Source organism: Camelus bactrianus, chromosome 15, assembly GCF_048773025.1.
Source record: "Camelus bactrianus isolate YW-2024 breed Bactrian camel chromosome 15, ASM4877302v1, whole genome shotgun sequence".
Lineage (NCBI taxonomy): Eukaryota > Metazoa > Chordata > Mammalia > Artiodactyla > Camelidae > Camelus > Camelus bactrianus.
In genome coordinates, this window is record NC_133553.1 from 19638924 (window position 1) to 19654635 (window position 15712).

The window sequence follows — 15712 nt, forward strand, 5'->3', positions numbered from 1 at the left end:
GCAGATACTGAGGGGAAGGAAAGGCAGACCAGGCGGAGGGAACTGCAAACGCAGAGGCCCTGGGGCTAGAACACGTGTAGTATTATACACTGGCATGAGTGTAGTATTCTCTTTCCTCAAGGAGCTCACAGTCTAATGAGGGGAAAATGTAAATGACGTAATAAAGTTGAGGTCATAATAGAAACAGGGTAAAAAATGCTATTGGAATGCAAAGGGAAGAGCAATTGTAGGGGGGTTGGGAAGTGCAACCCTGAGTAGGTGACATTTGAGTTGGGCTTTGGGGGATGAGCAGGAGTTTGTTGGGCAGCTGAATTGGGCAGCTCCACAGATGAACCGGTGATCTCAGAGGTACAAGGCATGCAGGAAGAGCTACCCACAGTTCCTCTTCCTGTTGCGTTAGCCGTTTCTGCAAGGGAAAGAACCCCCTCTTGATGATTTTCCTTTTCTCCACCTCTTCCTTTCCCTCAGCCTCATTTAGGGCAGGTCAGTGGCAAGAGAGTAGAAAGGAGGATGGCTCAACATGGGAAGGGGAGTCTGCCTTGCTTGGCCAGCCTGCCTCTTTCCTTCCTTCTTCCTTACTCTTTTTCTCTCCTCCCTCCTTTCTTCCAAACTTTCTTTTATACATTTGTAAAGTTTTGAGGAGTCACAGGTTTAAGCTGCTGGGGTAGGTACAGAAGTCGTGAGGGCTTTCGGTTGGATTTCTCAGCCAAAGTCACTGGCCTGGAGCCCATCCAACTGGTGAAGCTGTGACGCAACAGGTTTTCAGGAAGGTCCCTGAGGTTGGTGGGCTGAATTTGGTTCTGGGCACAACCCATAACTGTTGGCTCAAGAAGTGTGACTCACCCCCTCTCCCCATTCTCTCATGGGGCTTTCGTGTTCACCCTTGGAAGAGGAGGAGGAACACCCCTACCTGCAGCCTTACACCTTAGCCAGGGCCAGACCTGGGTCTTCACCGCAGCCTGCCTTCAGCAAAGTTCTTGAAGCTGTTGAAAACAGAAACTTCTGGGACTCACACAGAATTATGAAATGCAAACACCATTATCTTTCGAGGGCACCAAGAAGTGAAATAAACACAGGCCACCTCTCTCAGCTAGGTCACAGTTAGCAGTGGGCCTGTAAACAAGGCGCTAATGAACTTGAAGAGTCCCTGTTTGGTGACCCCAAATCGGTGCCCCAAGGATCTTCCCACCACTGGAAATAAAGTGCAAGCCATCTACATATGTAATTTTAACTTTTCTGGTAGCCACATCAAAAGAGTAAAAATAAACAGATGAGATTAATAGCACCAACATGATTAATTTAATCTGCTATATCTCAAATGGCATCATTTATCATTTCATATGTAATCAGGATAGAAAAATTGTTCATGAGATATTTATTCCTGTATTAAGTCGTCAAAATCCAACGTGAATTTTACTCCTAGAGCCTATATATGAATTTAAACTGGCCACATTTTAAGTACTCAATGGTCACATGTGGCTGGTGGTTACTGTACTGGACAAATCCAGCTTGTAGATGGAAAAACCGAGCCACCGGGAGATAGAGGGGCATGGCAGGGGCGGGGTCAGGAAGCTGGGAGGCGGGGTCTCCCGCTCAGGTCCTGAGGAGCCTGCCCGACCGCGCCCTCTAGCGTCCACCCAGCTGCACTGCAGCCTGAGGCCCCCCCCCCCCCCCCCCCCGCCGCCAAACTGCTCTCTGCACTGGGTTCTGGCAGCTGTCACAGACCTCCTGGGACAGGACTGGCCCCTCCGCGGAGCAGCTGCGCTAGAAGCCAAAGCTGCAGGCGGCTTGCTTCCTACCTTCTTGCTTGGAGGATAGAAGGACACAAATGCAGTCAGTCTCTTTTCTCCCTAGGACCGTGGCTCAGCCCCAGGAGGAGCTTTTGTCCGTGGGTCACCAGGAAAAAGAACAGGGACTAGGGCTGCATGAGAAACAACACAAACCGCCTGTTTTCCTTCCACCCGCAGTGTCCTGTTCTGCCCCAGACAGAACAAGTGCTCATCTCAAACGAGCCCTCCAGTCCCTTGAAGTGCAAATTCACGGCAGCAGCCCCTTCAGCTTCATCCTGAGCTTTGGCCATTTATTAAGGAGTTGGTTCCTCCCACCTCTTCCATCATCTTCCTTCCAAGTGTTTCTAAGTCTGTTTGGCCCAGCCAGCTTTGGAGTTCCGACTTGATGAAAGCATTTTAGAGCCATGGGATGAAATGTCTTCCCACGCCGGCAGCCGGTGTTGAGCTGTGATTAATGAGACGTTTGAGCACTTGGTTCCAGAAGCCTCGCTGGCAGCTGATAGAACCATGCCATTAAAAAGGCTTTAATTTGCAGGCAACATGGACTTCAGGTTAAATATTGTCATAGGGTTCCCTAGCTACATGTTTACTTTTTTTTCCCTTTACAATTTAGCACATTAAGAACAATAACAGAGTAACTGAGACTCAGAGAGATGGATATTAGCCCTGCATTAACTCCCCCATTTTTCCATTACTGAGAATTAAAATGTCATCTTCGATGCTCTCAGAAGGCTTTTGCTTGTCTGATCCAACTCCTGCTTGGTGGTGAAGCTTTCTGAGCCCAGTAAGAGATTTTCTCTGACCTTGAATCAGTTGCTCTCCCCTGGCACTTCTTCATTGTATCTTTCACTGGAAATGAAAGCGAGATTTTTCTGGTAAATGAAGGCTGGGGTGTGTGCCTAATGATAGGGCCAGGGGACCATTTCTGCTGGGAGATGGGAGTGTTGGCTTTGTCTTTGCAGAAAGTCTTGCTTTTTGTCAGCCGTCTTCCCAGTCGGCCAGTCATCAATGAGATTGGTTCATTGGTTTAATTAGTAACAGAAGAGTCACTGGGCATGCGGTGTTCCACCATCCGTGTTCCCTGTGAGGCCACCTGCTTCGGGCTGAGAGCCTCCAGGAGGGAGCTAAAATGAGTTTCTTTTAAAATATTTCATTGGAGCCTTTGGTAAGCCATGCAGGGCCCCCCGGAGAGTGACTGGGAGTGCACGTGGGGCTTTATTTGACATGCGTGGTCCACACTTCATGGCTTCATGAAAGTCACCGTGGGAAGGCCATCTTGTGAAACTGGGTGAGAAGTTTAATGGTGAGGAACAGAGGTGGACAGCAGCTGGGAGCACCTGGGTGGCCTCTGTCCCTGCCCACGGACCTGGCACTGAAAGGGCCCCCCAGGAAAGTCATAGCCCCACCTGCCAAGGACAAGCTTGTGCCCCACAGAAGCCTCAGTTCCTTTTGTCTAAGATGGAGGTGACAGAGATGACATTGCCTCCTCCCAGCCTGGTCCAGCTCGGCCCAAACCTGCAGCACCTGGAATCTGCCATGTGTCCCTTGGAGGTGGCCTGTGGGGTTGAGCCCCCAGTGACTTTTAAAGTCCTCCTTGTCATTCAGTTTGGATCTCATGTGCCATCTTCCAAGAAAGACTGCTCGGCCCTACATGGCTATGAATGGTACCTCCTTGGAGCTTGGAGCCCCTACTTTGGGTCACTTTTTATGCCCCATCCATGTGCCATAAGCAGCCTAGAGCCGTGAGAACCGGGGCCTGCGTCCCCAGGCATTTAGAGGGCCCGATGGACTGGAATATACCAGGTACCCCCCCACCCCATGCACCCAGCCTGGCACCAGGCCCTGAGGACATGCCGAGGGCAAGGATGGCCTGCACTCCTGAGCTGACACTTTTAGGGAGCAGAGCACTGGCTAGTGGACATGTGTGCACAAGCATTTGCACAATTAAATGACTCAGGACATGGTGCAGGATGTGATGAAACACACTGGATTTGCAGACAGTGAGTTTCCAGATTCTTCTGGGGAATGCTGTACCACCTCCCCTGACTCCATTGCCTTTCTTGGGATGGGTCGGCCCTTGTGATGAGAGATGGCTCCCCCATCTCAAATAGAGACACAGGATTCTTCGACCTGCGACCTGCACACCCAAGGATCCTAGACAATCAGACCAGGAATAACACTGTGGTCCTCTTAACGCCATCTGGCCCTCTCTGAAATACACCGCCCCTTTTGAAATTTGTAATAAATTATATATAACATAAAATTTACCACCTTAGTCATTTCTGTGTACAGTTCAGTCGTGTTAAGTACATTCACACTGTTGTGCAACCAGTTAATTCCAGAATGCTGTTCATCTGAATTCAGCTCGTGCTCTTTGGAACTTTCTACAAACATAGGCCCCCCAACTCTGGCTTCTTACCTGGTCCACCAGGTTGGCTTTGACATCCTCGGAGTTGTCTTGAACTTTTAGCGAAATTAGCGTTATCAGCTTTTAAAATGATCATGCTAGCTAGCCCTTTAATTCAGCTGACTGGGCGTGGTCAAGAAATCGAAGCAGTGGTGTGGTGGGTGCCCTGCTTCAGAGCCTTGGGGTCTCCTCAAAGGGGGTTGGAAAATCAGTGATAGGATCCTGCAGCGCCATCCTCAAAAGTGTGGCCTCCCATCAGCCGTGAGTCTGACAGCCGAGGTTTTACTAACTTACCCTTCAAGATGGTGGCAGGAAGATGTGTTTTTCCAGCCTCATATTTCTTGATAGTTTTCCCCCAATGTAAAATGTATCATTTTTGTTTCTTAGGTGCCTCCTTCAATTTCTCACAGTCTAGCTTTTCTTCTTTATACAGCTGGGAATGCCCGGTCCACCTGCCAGGGTTCAGGGTCGATCGTGGAGCTCCATGGTCAAGTTCAAGATGGACTCCTGGTCACAGCCCAGCTTCACTGGCTGTGGGACCGTGAGAAAGCTACTTAACACCCCACCCCAGGCCTCGGTTTCACCATTTGTGAAATGGTCTGCGCAGCGCCAGGCACGGCGTGAGTGCTTGGGGAATTGTGGCTGTGGGTAGTATGACAGCTGTGGGGTATTTGGATGCCGAAATGGACCAGTGTCAGCGACTTGCTTGCATCCCACGTGCCTTAATAAGCTCTCTGAAGGCAAGACCCATGCCAGATACATCTGTCCCCCGAAGCAGCCAGGATGGTGGTGGATACATAATAAGGTCTTATTAAATACTTATTCAAGTTAATTCATGATTTCCAAAGATGATCAGCATTGCATTCTCTTTATTCTCTGTGACTGTACCTTATCAGTTTTTTTAAATAACAAAAACAGCTGCAGGTGATGGGGCAGCTTGCTTTTTCTTGGGGTCCCCCCACATGTGAGTGTTTTTAGGTCTTTTCTTGTTGGGAGAGGAAGAGTATTTTGGCTTCCCTGGAGAAAGAGCCTCCAGCTTGCGGGCCGAGCCTGGCCGGCGTGCTGGGAGGGTGGGGGCACCGGCAACGGGTGCTCTCTAGTTGGTGTGCAGACTGACCCTTCTCTTCCCCAGACACTCACCTTTCAGGTTGGTTCCGCACCCTCCTTCCGCTGGGCCTGTTGTTCCCCTGCCCAGAGTCTCTCCAGAGGCTCCCCTCTTTGGAGATGGAGGGGGACACTCACCTATCTGTGCTGGTGGTGGGACCTGAGGGTCTGTACTGGTCAGGGTCCGTCAGCTGCTAGGACAAATGGCCCCCACACCTCAGTGCTTAACACAATAAAGATGTATTTCCTGATCGTGTTACAAGGGGAGGTCTTTGCTCCATGCAGTCATTCAGGGACTTAAACTTCTTCCTTTTAGCAGGTCTGCCATCCCACGTCCTGCCTCCCCTGGGGTCCCAGGAAGGAATAAACCCTGATACCCTGAAGCATCCGCTGTGCACAGTGAATGACTTCTCCCCTGTGCACCTAGAGTGGTACTAGTTATGTACCGTCCTCGGAGGACCGAGGAAATGGGCACTCCAGTCATCTACTGTGGGGCGTGGTCAGATGAGGAGGCACGGTGGAGGGAGGCTACAGGGCTTGCTCCCTTGGGGGCCTCTGAGTCCTCCCCTGGTTATTGTGTGTCTAGCAGGCAGGAAAGGGCGTTGCCCAGGCCAGACCCAGAGGGGCCACGCATCACTCCATCCTGTGAGCCCCCAAAGCTTTCAAGAAGTGCCCCCTGCACTGCATCCCCCCAAAAGGGAGCATCCAGGCTCTACTGGAATGCCAGCTTTGCCAGAAACCTCCCCAAAGTTAGCCAGACCTGAAAGCAGGTGTCTGCACGTGTTCGTGCACAACCACCATCACCACAGGGCAGACACCGGCTCTGCAGAAGCGGTCAGAGAAGGAGGTGCTGGGCCACCGGATTTTGCAGCCCCAGGTGTCTGCCTGTGGGCCACACAGGAAAGGGCTGGGAAAGCGGAAGCCGCCCCAGGCAGATCTCGGAGCCCTGCGGCTGTCACCTTTTAGAGGTTATGTTAATAGAACGTGTCCCGCTCCCTCATGTGGTCCCTTCCTTTCTGTAAACATGTGTTATATCTGGTGGAGGAGGTGCTAGGAGTTTGGCATTTCTGTGGGCTGTGAAAGAAGACCCATTCTGAGGCCAGTTGATGTCTTGTTCTGAGCGGTGGCTGGTTTTCATGGAGGCGAGTGGATTCTGAAAGGACCAATCCTGAGCTCTCGGAGCCTCGAGCATCCCAGAAGGTGTCTTGTCTCCATGATGGAAAGTGCAGGAAGGCACGTTAGAGAGAGGATGGGCCACTATCAGACAGACACAGAAACACACTCAAGTATATCTTCTCTTGTTTTCACAAATGGTAGCAAACTCTGTATTCTGTTCTGCACCTTTTCTTTTCACTTAAAAGCAGATCTTGAAGGTTGTTTCACATCAGTCCGCAATGACAGGCGCCTGCGTTGTTTGTTATTACAGATAACAGTGCACACAGGCTGTGTGCACAGATGGGAGCATCTTTAGATATGTTACTAGAAGTGGGGTTACTGCGTCCAAGGGAAAGTGCTTATAATTATGAAAGATGTTGCCAAACAGCCTTACCTGGAAGTTAGAAAAAGAACTTTTCTATAATTTAAATTTATATAAAATTTACGTAATTTAAAGTCGTAAAAATAATGATATGTATGGATAAAACTAATAAAACCTGGGAGAAGGAAAAGAAGAAAGAGGAAGCACCAGGGAAAATATGTGAACTACAGTGATTATCTCTCATAACGGAGATTCTGTGCATAATGTTTAGAATTCACAAATGTTAAGAAGCAGTTCAGAGTGGTTCCCTCTGGGAGTAGGGCGAGAAACCTTTTGTTTTTATTTTCTATTTTATATGCTCCCCAAATGATTAAGCCATGTGCACGTGTTACTGTGAAAATCAGAAAATAAAATGAAATGTTGAGATGGAAGCTGTATGAATGGCTGGCAGGAAAATCACACCAGGGTCAGTCTTACGTTCAGGTCTCATGGAAAACCTCCGTGGGGAGCACGCTTCTGTCCTCCCACAGGTGCCTGAGATTTCACTATGAACATTAGAGACATCACGTCTCTTGGTGCTAATTCTAGAACCACAAAGCGTTTCTCAGAAGCAAAATAAAGTTACTAAAAAGTCCTTAAAAGTTTCTGGGTGCCTGTTCTAAGGATAAAATCAGAACGTGGTGCCCAAAAGAGAAAAGAACTGCTCAGAACACGTGGGGTATGGGTTGGGGTGAGAGCAGGCGGCCTGACAGTTTTGCCTGGAGCTGATGAGGGTGATGAGAGGAAGGATTTTATCCTCAAATCCTGTACAGCCCCCGGTGGGCACTTGATGAACGCCTCATTCCGTTGATTTTAAGTTGCCATCCCCCCCTTCCATTTCCACATTCTGGAAGTCAGGATGTGTCTTGCAGTGAGGGCGCCCTGTCCTGACTCCACTGGAGCATCTGAGCCTTCCTAGTCGTACCTGGACTGACAGCTGCCTCCCTGCAGCGGGTCCTAGATGGCCTGAGACATCCCAGGCACCGAGATGGCCCAAAGTGGACCTCTCCAGCCCTTGGTAAAGAACAGCGGAACATGCTAGGGACCTTTCTCCACCCCAATCGTTGGCTGTGGGCCGTGGGGAGCCCTCTGCCACCCCAATGTCCCCAGCCGGGTCCCCTGTCTTGCAGGTGTCGCCGCCGGCCACCATGGGCAAGCAGAACAGCAAGCTGCGGCCCGAGGTGCTGCAGGACCTGCGTGAGAACACGGAGTTTACGGACCACGAGCTGCAGGAGTGGTACAAGGGCTTCCTCAAGGACTGCCCCACCGGCCACCTGACCGTGGACGAGTTCAAGAAGATCTACGCCAACTTCTTCCCCTACGGCGATGCCTCCAAGTTCGCCGAACACGTCTTCCGCACCTTCGACACCAACAGCGACGGCACCATCGACTTCCGGGAGTTCATCATCGCGCTGAGCGTGACCTCGCGGGGCAAGCTGGAGCAGAAGCTGAAGTGGGCCTTCAGCATGTACGACCTGGACGGCAATGGCTACATCAGCCGCAGCGAGATGCTGGAGATCGTGCAGGTGCGTCCCCCTTGGGGCCGGCGGGGCGGAGGCGGCAGGTCCCCCGAGGCTGAGCCCCCTCCCGGCGTGTGCTCTCTCTGCTCATCTCGGGCTTCAGTCCTTCTCTGCTGGGTGGCAGCCCGCCCGTCTCTCGTGCACTTGTGAAAGTGAGTGGTTGGCCCCTGGCTGGTGGGTCCTCGCAAATAGTGGTAAGAGCTGGTGTTTACGGATCACTGGCCGTACATCAGGCCTGGCCTGAGGGCTTTGATGAGCTGTGACCTTCTCAACCCTTAAGCAGGGGTCATTCTCAGCATGGCACAAAATCTGGGGCTCAGAGCGGTGATTCCCTAAGAATTAACAGAGCTGAGAATTATAGGAATTGAGAGGACCCTTGACACTTGCAGAAGCCACCTAAGTTACCTTTTCGAGGCCCCTCATTCGAGAATGCAACAAACGTCTTGTCACGTCCCCAGGAACGTTCAGTTGTAAAGAAAACTGCAACGTTAGTGACCACAGAGAGCTCGGGCCCCACCCCAGGGTGTCCCCACCTCTGAACCCCTCCTCGCCTCCTGTCAGCTGCTCTGGCAGGTGAGGTCGTTTTCCAGAAAGAAACCGAGTTTTGTTCACTTCCCCAGATTCCTAGGCATGTGATAGAGACCACAGAGCCGCTGCTCCCTGGGGTCCCCTCCGAACCCCGACTCCCGGAGCCTCGGGGGATCAGTTCTAGAATTCCTTAGAGGAGGTGTTCTCTACACGGAAGGAACTTCAGGGCTGAACCACAGGCAAAGCGGCCTCACCAGCTCCTAAAGCAAGTGGCCTGAGGTGTGACCAACCTGCTGCCCGAACAGGTGGTTTTTACACAGTGAGGATAAGTCGCCGCCGGGAGCCCCGTGCTTCAGCTCTTGCTCCTGGCTCTTAGCCCCGGGCGGTGGTGGAAGTAACACATCTGCTTCCCGGGAATCTCCTATCCAGCCCCCGTGCCGGCCCATACCCTTCTGCAAACAGGCATCCCTGTCACTGGCCAAGCAGACTGGCCTTAGAGACACGGCAGGCTCGTTCAGAACAGCGCGGGGTGCCAGGCCTGTCCAGATGGGACCTGGCTGCTAGGCCACCAGGCCGTGTTCCCAAACCCTGAGTCCCTTCCCCTGGCGCCTGCGGATGGCTTGCTGGGTGGGACCTCTGGCTGCTACATCTTTGTCAAAACAGACTGGGAGCTGAGTATTTCACAGCCCACCAGAGGCCTGGGAGGGTCTTGACTCTGTCCCCTCTGTGCTCAGACCAGGGCCTCGCCCCGTCCCAGGAGCGGGTCCTGTCCCAAGAGGCCCTGAGATACACACTGCCATGCTGTGAGGCCCGGCCAGCCCCCCCCACAAATGGAGGAGGGCAATGAGGGGAGACCGTAAGGGTATCAGAAGCCTCGCTTGGGTTTATCCTTCTTTGGTTTTGTTCTGTAAACCTGCTATTAACATTGAACAACTCTCAGACTTCCGCTGTTCTTGGTCTGCTGTTTCAGGAGTGAGAATACCAGTCGAGCCATTTCCGCACAGAATCCCCCAGTAGCACGGGCCCTCCCCCACCCCGGCCTTGCACGTTACTCTGATGAGCTGCTGGTCACTGGCCTCATCACAGCCCCCTGGACACATGCGCATACACCCACCGCTGCACGGGGCACCTGCCCGGGCCAGGCCCCTTGGACAGAGACAGCCAGCAATGGTGCCAAGCCCTTGGATGGCAGTGCCCCTGAGAGAAGGTTCTCTGTCCTGCTGGAGAGAACTGCCACCCTGGCCCTGTCCTTGCTGGGGCTGGTGGGGTTCAGGGACTAAGTCTTTTTAGCTTTTACCGGAGGTACCGTGACCCCGTGGTTAAGTGTGCACGGCTCCGTGTGCAGCGTGGCAGGCTGTGCACACATATGCTCGTGTCATCATCCTCGGTGAGTTCTGGAGCATTTCCACTGTCGCAGTGGGTGGTTTGGCCTGTTCTTGAACTTCACGTAAATGAGCCTGGCGCCTTTCGCTCACCTGCCGTCTGTGATACGCATCCACACTGTTGGGAGGACCAGGGAACGTTCTAGTTGGGGAAGGGTGAGCATCCGGCCCTCTCATCCGGCCGTGGGCTGTGCGGAAGCTCACACCTGTGCCCCGCTCGCCAGGGAACAGCCCAGAACCTCAGAGCACACACATCTTGTGCCCCTTTGCAGGCTATATACAAAATGGTGTCCTCCGTGATGAAGATGCCCGAGGACGAGTCCACTCCGGAGAAACGGACGGACAAGATCTTCAGGCAGATGGACACCAACAACGATGGTAGGAGCCCTGTGTGTCTCTGCCGCACCGCCGGGAGCAGAGATGTGTCAGGGACCCTTCCCTCCCCCTCTGCAGCTTCTCAGTCTTCGCCAGCACCCCCCTAGCCTTGCCCAGTCAGTGCAGCTGCAGAGGGGAGAGCCAGGGCTCAGAGGTGGGGACACCTGGGCCAGAGTCCTGCTCCCCTGAGCCATAGTCTCCTCGATTCTAGAATGGGGAGACATGGACCTCTCCTGGGGAGAAGAGGCAGGGGAAGCGAGTCCCTTTGCACCCCATCATTCTGACATGCCCCAGTGGCCCCTGGGGGCTCTGCTGGGATGTGTTGGCCTGCAGCAGCTGGGCCAGGGTCTCTGGGACCGCACTGCAGCAGCAGAAGTGGCTGGTTATATAGGGAGGATGTGCCCCGAGTTTCCTTCTCTGCATTAGCCGTGAGCTTCTGCAGGAGCCACGCCGGGGAGGGTAGCTATGAAACTTGATGGCTCCCCGCCTCTCACCGGCGTTGTCAAGTGCAGTCCCCGAGCCAGGTCTGCTTTGCTTTTGAACGATAAATAAACACAGCATTTAGAAAAGAAAAAAAAAAGAAAAGAAAAGAAAATACCCCCTGGGCTGTGCTGGAAATTAAAAATAAGCTAATGCACAGAGAAGTGCTCTCTAAACCCTAAAGTGCAGCTTGAGGATGAGGCAGAGGAGATCCAGCAGGGGGAGGTGTGCGGCGTGGCTGCAGGCGTGTCAGCGGCAAAGGAACAGGTTTCAAAACATGTTCCCACGTGAAACAAAGTGGCTCCTGCCTGGCGTTGCCTTTGGGCTGATTTAAAACGTGTCTTCCACCCTCCAGGGTAGTAAGGCACAGGCTTTGGGTTCAACAGACCTGCATGGAGTCTTGGCTCTCCCGAGCCTCACTTTACTCCTCAGTGAAATGGGGACAATAAGTTCAGTCTCTCACAGTTGCGAGGATTCGATGAGACCGTGCTTGTAGAGCTCATGGCACAGCGCCCTGCCCTCCACCCTCAACCTCCCTCCGCCCCGACCCTCGGAGGGCCGGCTCCAGGCACCTTCCCAGGTTGAACCCCGGGGTCCATCCATCCCTCGGGGAGGGGACAGAAGAGGCAATGCTGGAGGAGAGAAGAGTGAAGCAGGATGGTCCAGGAGTGGACGGCCCTGTCTCACCTTCCCTACCGCCCTGGGAAAGCCAAGCTCTGCCCCAAGTGCCCGATGGGGGTGGCCAACGGGTTTTCTCCAGTGCACAGCACAGGTGTCACCAAAGTGACGCTCTCCTGTGAACTGAAGCCGGCCAAGCACCAGGACCACCCTGACGGCTGCCGGACAGACTGTGCTCAGGGACCCCCAGCCCCTTGCCCGCCCTGCTTTCTGCCAGGAGGAAGGGGCTTGTGCTTTCAGAACCTCCTCACCCTGAGTGGTCATAGATCAGAGGGTGGGGGAGTGGCCAGTAAAAGTCCCCACCAGCCATATGTAGGGTGACAAAGCCCAGTAGCCCTCTGCATCATCGGAGGGTCCTGGAGACCTATTTTGCTGAAGGGGTGACTGCCCACTCCCTTCCCAGTCTATCCCTTAGCCTGGGGTTGTTTAGTCTTCTGTGGGGCCAGCCTGTCTGCCCCCCTTGCTGGGGACCCACAGGAGGGGGCGTCCCTCTCGGCAGTGGGCAGGCGGGAGGCCCCTGCCTGGCAGGATGTATCCCATTGCACCTGGCTTCCCGGCCACAGCTCACTAGCTGGGTGCATCCTGCAGGCGAGGCATGGGCCGAACCCCTCAAACGCATCGTCCCCATCGGTCCTCCTGGTGGCCCTTTGAGATGGGTGTTCCCATGACCCCACCACACAAATGAGGACCCTGGGATGTAGGAAGGTGGGGCTCTTGCCCCTGGCTGCAGAGCTGGGAGCCTTCATGTGCTCGGCATGGAATCTGAGCTCCTTGGCTGCTGTCCTTCAGGGTAAATGGTGCTGTTTTATTTTACCGCTGCACAGCCTCGAACGCAGAGGCAAGAAGCAGTCTCCCCAGGGCACATGTTGGCAGAATGCAGGGTCTGCTTCAAACCCAAGTCCCTCCCGCATCTGCGTCCTGGTAGCCGTACTGCCAGGGAGGGCGCATGTGGGTCACCAGCATCGGTGCCTCTGGAACTCCCCTTTCTACAGCACCTTGGATTTAAAACCTGCTTCCCTGTCTCCCGGTCCCAGGAGTAACCGGGTCCTTGGAGTAGGAGGGACTGAGGGGGATGGAGGCACCAGTGGGCCTGTAGCCTGCCTGCCTCTTTCTAGTCCTCTTGCCCCTCAAAGGGCAGAGAAGAGTCCCCTAGCGGGAGCAGCAGGCCCATGCCACCACCAGGGGATGGCCAAGCTGGACGGGTGGGAAACCATTCCCTGGGCAGTGACTTGCGGGGCTCAGATCTCCCCAGCCGTGGCCCTCTCAGCCCTGGATTAGATGCAAAGGCCATGTTCTTTCTGGACAAGTTACACTTTTCTTAAATAAAGCATAGGGCGATTTCTAAAAGAATTTAAATCATCCCGCAGCCGCAGCAGGCTGCCGCACTGGGACGTCCGGTGCTTTGCAGTGGACGGTGAAAGCAAAAAAGGGTTTTTGAAGTGAGTGGAGCCTGAACAGCGTCCAGCTTCAGGGGGGCTCAAGACTTGGACCAAAGGGGGCATCCCCAACCCGGGGGCTGTCCCTGTGCTCCCTGAAAGGCTGGTGAATGGTGGGCACTGGCTAACTCCCATTTCTCCTGTCCTCCACCCCGCAGGCAAACTGTCCCTGGAGGAATTCATTAAAGGTGCCAAGAGCGACCCGTCCATCGTCCGGTTGTTACAGTGTGACCCCAGCAGCGCAAGTCAGTTCTGAGGGATCGGCGTCTGGACAGTGCAGAGAAACACAGGCTTGTCTTGCCATTTAAGCTTTGCTTGCGGAAGTGGATGCCTCCTCAATCATTCCTGCTCTCCCGGGGCACATTGCCAAGCAGCACATTGCACCTGCCCGCCTGGCGGCCGCCTCCCTCCTCCACCTGGCCTCCTCCCGCCCCCTCCCTGGTCCCTCCAGGGCGACCCCGGGGATGTGTTTACATGCAAGGCTCCCAGTGTCCCCGCTTCTGCTTCTGGGGCAGCTCTCCGCCCGCAGGGAGCCCAGAGGACACGCAGAGGATCCTGGTGGGACTTTCTAAGATTGCACCAAGGCCAGCTGGTTTATTTTGTGATCACAGGTGTCTCTGGAAAAGATGGGGACAAGAACGGAGGGAGAGTGGATGGGCAAGCCCTCCCTGTGCATGGCTCCACCCAGCTCGTCTGTTTTCTCTGACCAAAGCCGCTTGCACGTATATATACTGTGGTCGCCTTTCTTTGAATATATAAGTTATACGTATGGTGAAGTGAAATGTAATGTGTAGGTCCCGTATTTAATGCCTGGATTGCCTTTGAAGCGTGATTCCCTCGTGGCCTGTGACCCCTCCGAGCCTGGTTATTTTGTGGTATTTATGCACTCAATCTGCCCGTTTCAAAAGGACATGCATGCGTGCCCAGGGTTGAGGAGCCGCGCCCACCCACGTTGCGAACGCAGGCATCCACGTAAGGTTCCTCTCCCTTGTTGATTGGCATTTCCTGTATTAAAATGATCAAAATAAACGGAATTCTCTGAGTTTTGTGTTGGCCCGTGGCCCTCAGTTTGCTCCAGTACAGGTGGGCTTGGCAGGTCCAGCTGCTGTTTGTAAACTTGGCCCTCCTATGTCCCTGCAGCCGTCACTGTGTCTACAAATCTTGTGCAGCCTGTTCTTCAATAGCTGCCTAATGCCAAGAAATAGTCGTGGAAATAAAAGATGATTGTTCTTGGCAGGTTTGACTGTCACGCTTCTGCCTGCCTCCCTCCCTTCCGCGTCCCGCCCCCCACCCCAGGGTTTAATCAGCAAGGCGGAAGGACAGCAAGTACCAAGTGAGGACAGAGGGGCACGGCTGTGAGCACAGGCCTGGTTTCTCAGCCTGCGGCCACGGAGATGCTTCTGGTCCCAGCTGCAGAAAACCCAGCAGAAGGTGCTTCAACCATGGGAGTGTTTGCAGCACATGCCGCAAAGCATTGCAGGCTTGGCTGACAGAGCAGCTGAAGAGCATCACGGAGGTCAGCCAGGTTCCTTCCGCTTCCCACCGCCCCGCCCCCAGCCCCGCAGGCAGCTTTTGTGCTCACATTTGTCTACCGGGGGTCCCCACAAGGCTGTCACTGTGCAGCTGGCATGGGAGCCTTCCACAGGCAGGAAGAGAAGCAGCCCTGGCTTTTCTTCCTTGAAAGGGAGGAGAACTTTCCAGAGTTCTGCCATGCCCTTCCCCACCAGCCGTACTTCTTATTGGCTGAAACCCAGACCAGTGCCTTGGTAGGAGCCAGGACGGGTGAGCGGGACTGGGGTTCGGGGTCCAGTGTCTGTCATACCTGCTGCGGGACCTCCGAGCCTCACCTGTAGAAGGGCCGTAACCGGGAGGCAGGTGAGCAAGGTAAGCGTGTAGCTCGGAACCTGACCCACTGCAGGCGTCAGGGACCACGGCCGTTTTGTCAGTTTTAGTGATTTTATTGTATCTCTTCTGGCTCCACGTCTGAACGGAAACGGTTATCCTGTCTGTAAGTGCCTTTCGAGCCAGTGGCATTACCTGAGGCTGGTTCATGGTGAAGCCCTGGGCGTACCACAGGCCAACCGGAGGTAGGGGAGGGGGCCCCCCCCAGTGACCGGGAGGTGGACCCAGCTTGCTACAGGGAGATTAGATGATGCCTTGACAACTCTGCCTGGCCTGGAGGAATCTCCCCTCCCAGAGAAGGGCTTGCATTTTAGAGTGGGACTGGAATTGGCAGAGGTTAAATCAGAAGTGCTTGTTGGGGTTGGGGGGCTGTGGTGCTACAAATGGGGGACATTGCTCAGTGGACATAGATGAGTGATTGCTATAGCAGGGTTCACCCCAGAAGCAGCCAACAGGATCTCTCTCTCCCTCTGTCTACATATGCATCTGTACAGGGCCGGAGGGAGAGTAAGAGAAAGATTTATGATAAGGAATTGGCTCACAGGATTATGGGAGCTGAAAAATCCCAAGATCTGCAGGCTGGAGACCCAGGGG

At 54.0% G+C, this 15712-nt stretch overlaps 1 protein-coding gene across 4 annotated transcripts in view; it reads left to right on the forward strand.

Moving 5' to 3' along the window:
• Positions 1-14258, forward strand: part of HPCAL1 (hippocalcin like 1) — a 96444-nt gene extending 82186 nt beyond the window's left edge. For all 4 annotated transcript variants that reach the window (XM_074341655.1, XM_074341656.1, XM_074341657.1 and 1 more), the window contains 3 exons: positions 7948-8343; positions 10520-10625; positions 13375-14258. In XM_074341655.1, coding sequence (XP_074197756.1) covers positions 7966-8343; positions 10520-10625; positions 13375-13472 — 582 coding nt within the window. In that variant the 5' untranslated portion in view covers positions 7948-7965 and the 3' untranslated portion in view covers positions 13473-14258. The remainder of the gene's footprint in view (positions 1-7947; positions 8344-10519; positions 10626-13374) is intronic.
• Positions 14259-15712: the final 1454 nt, after the last annotated feature.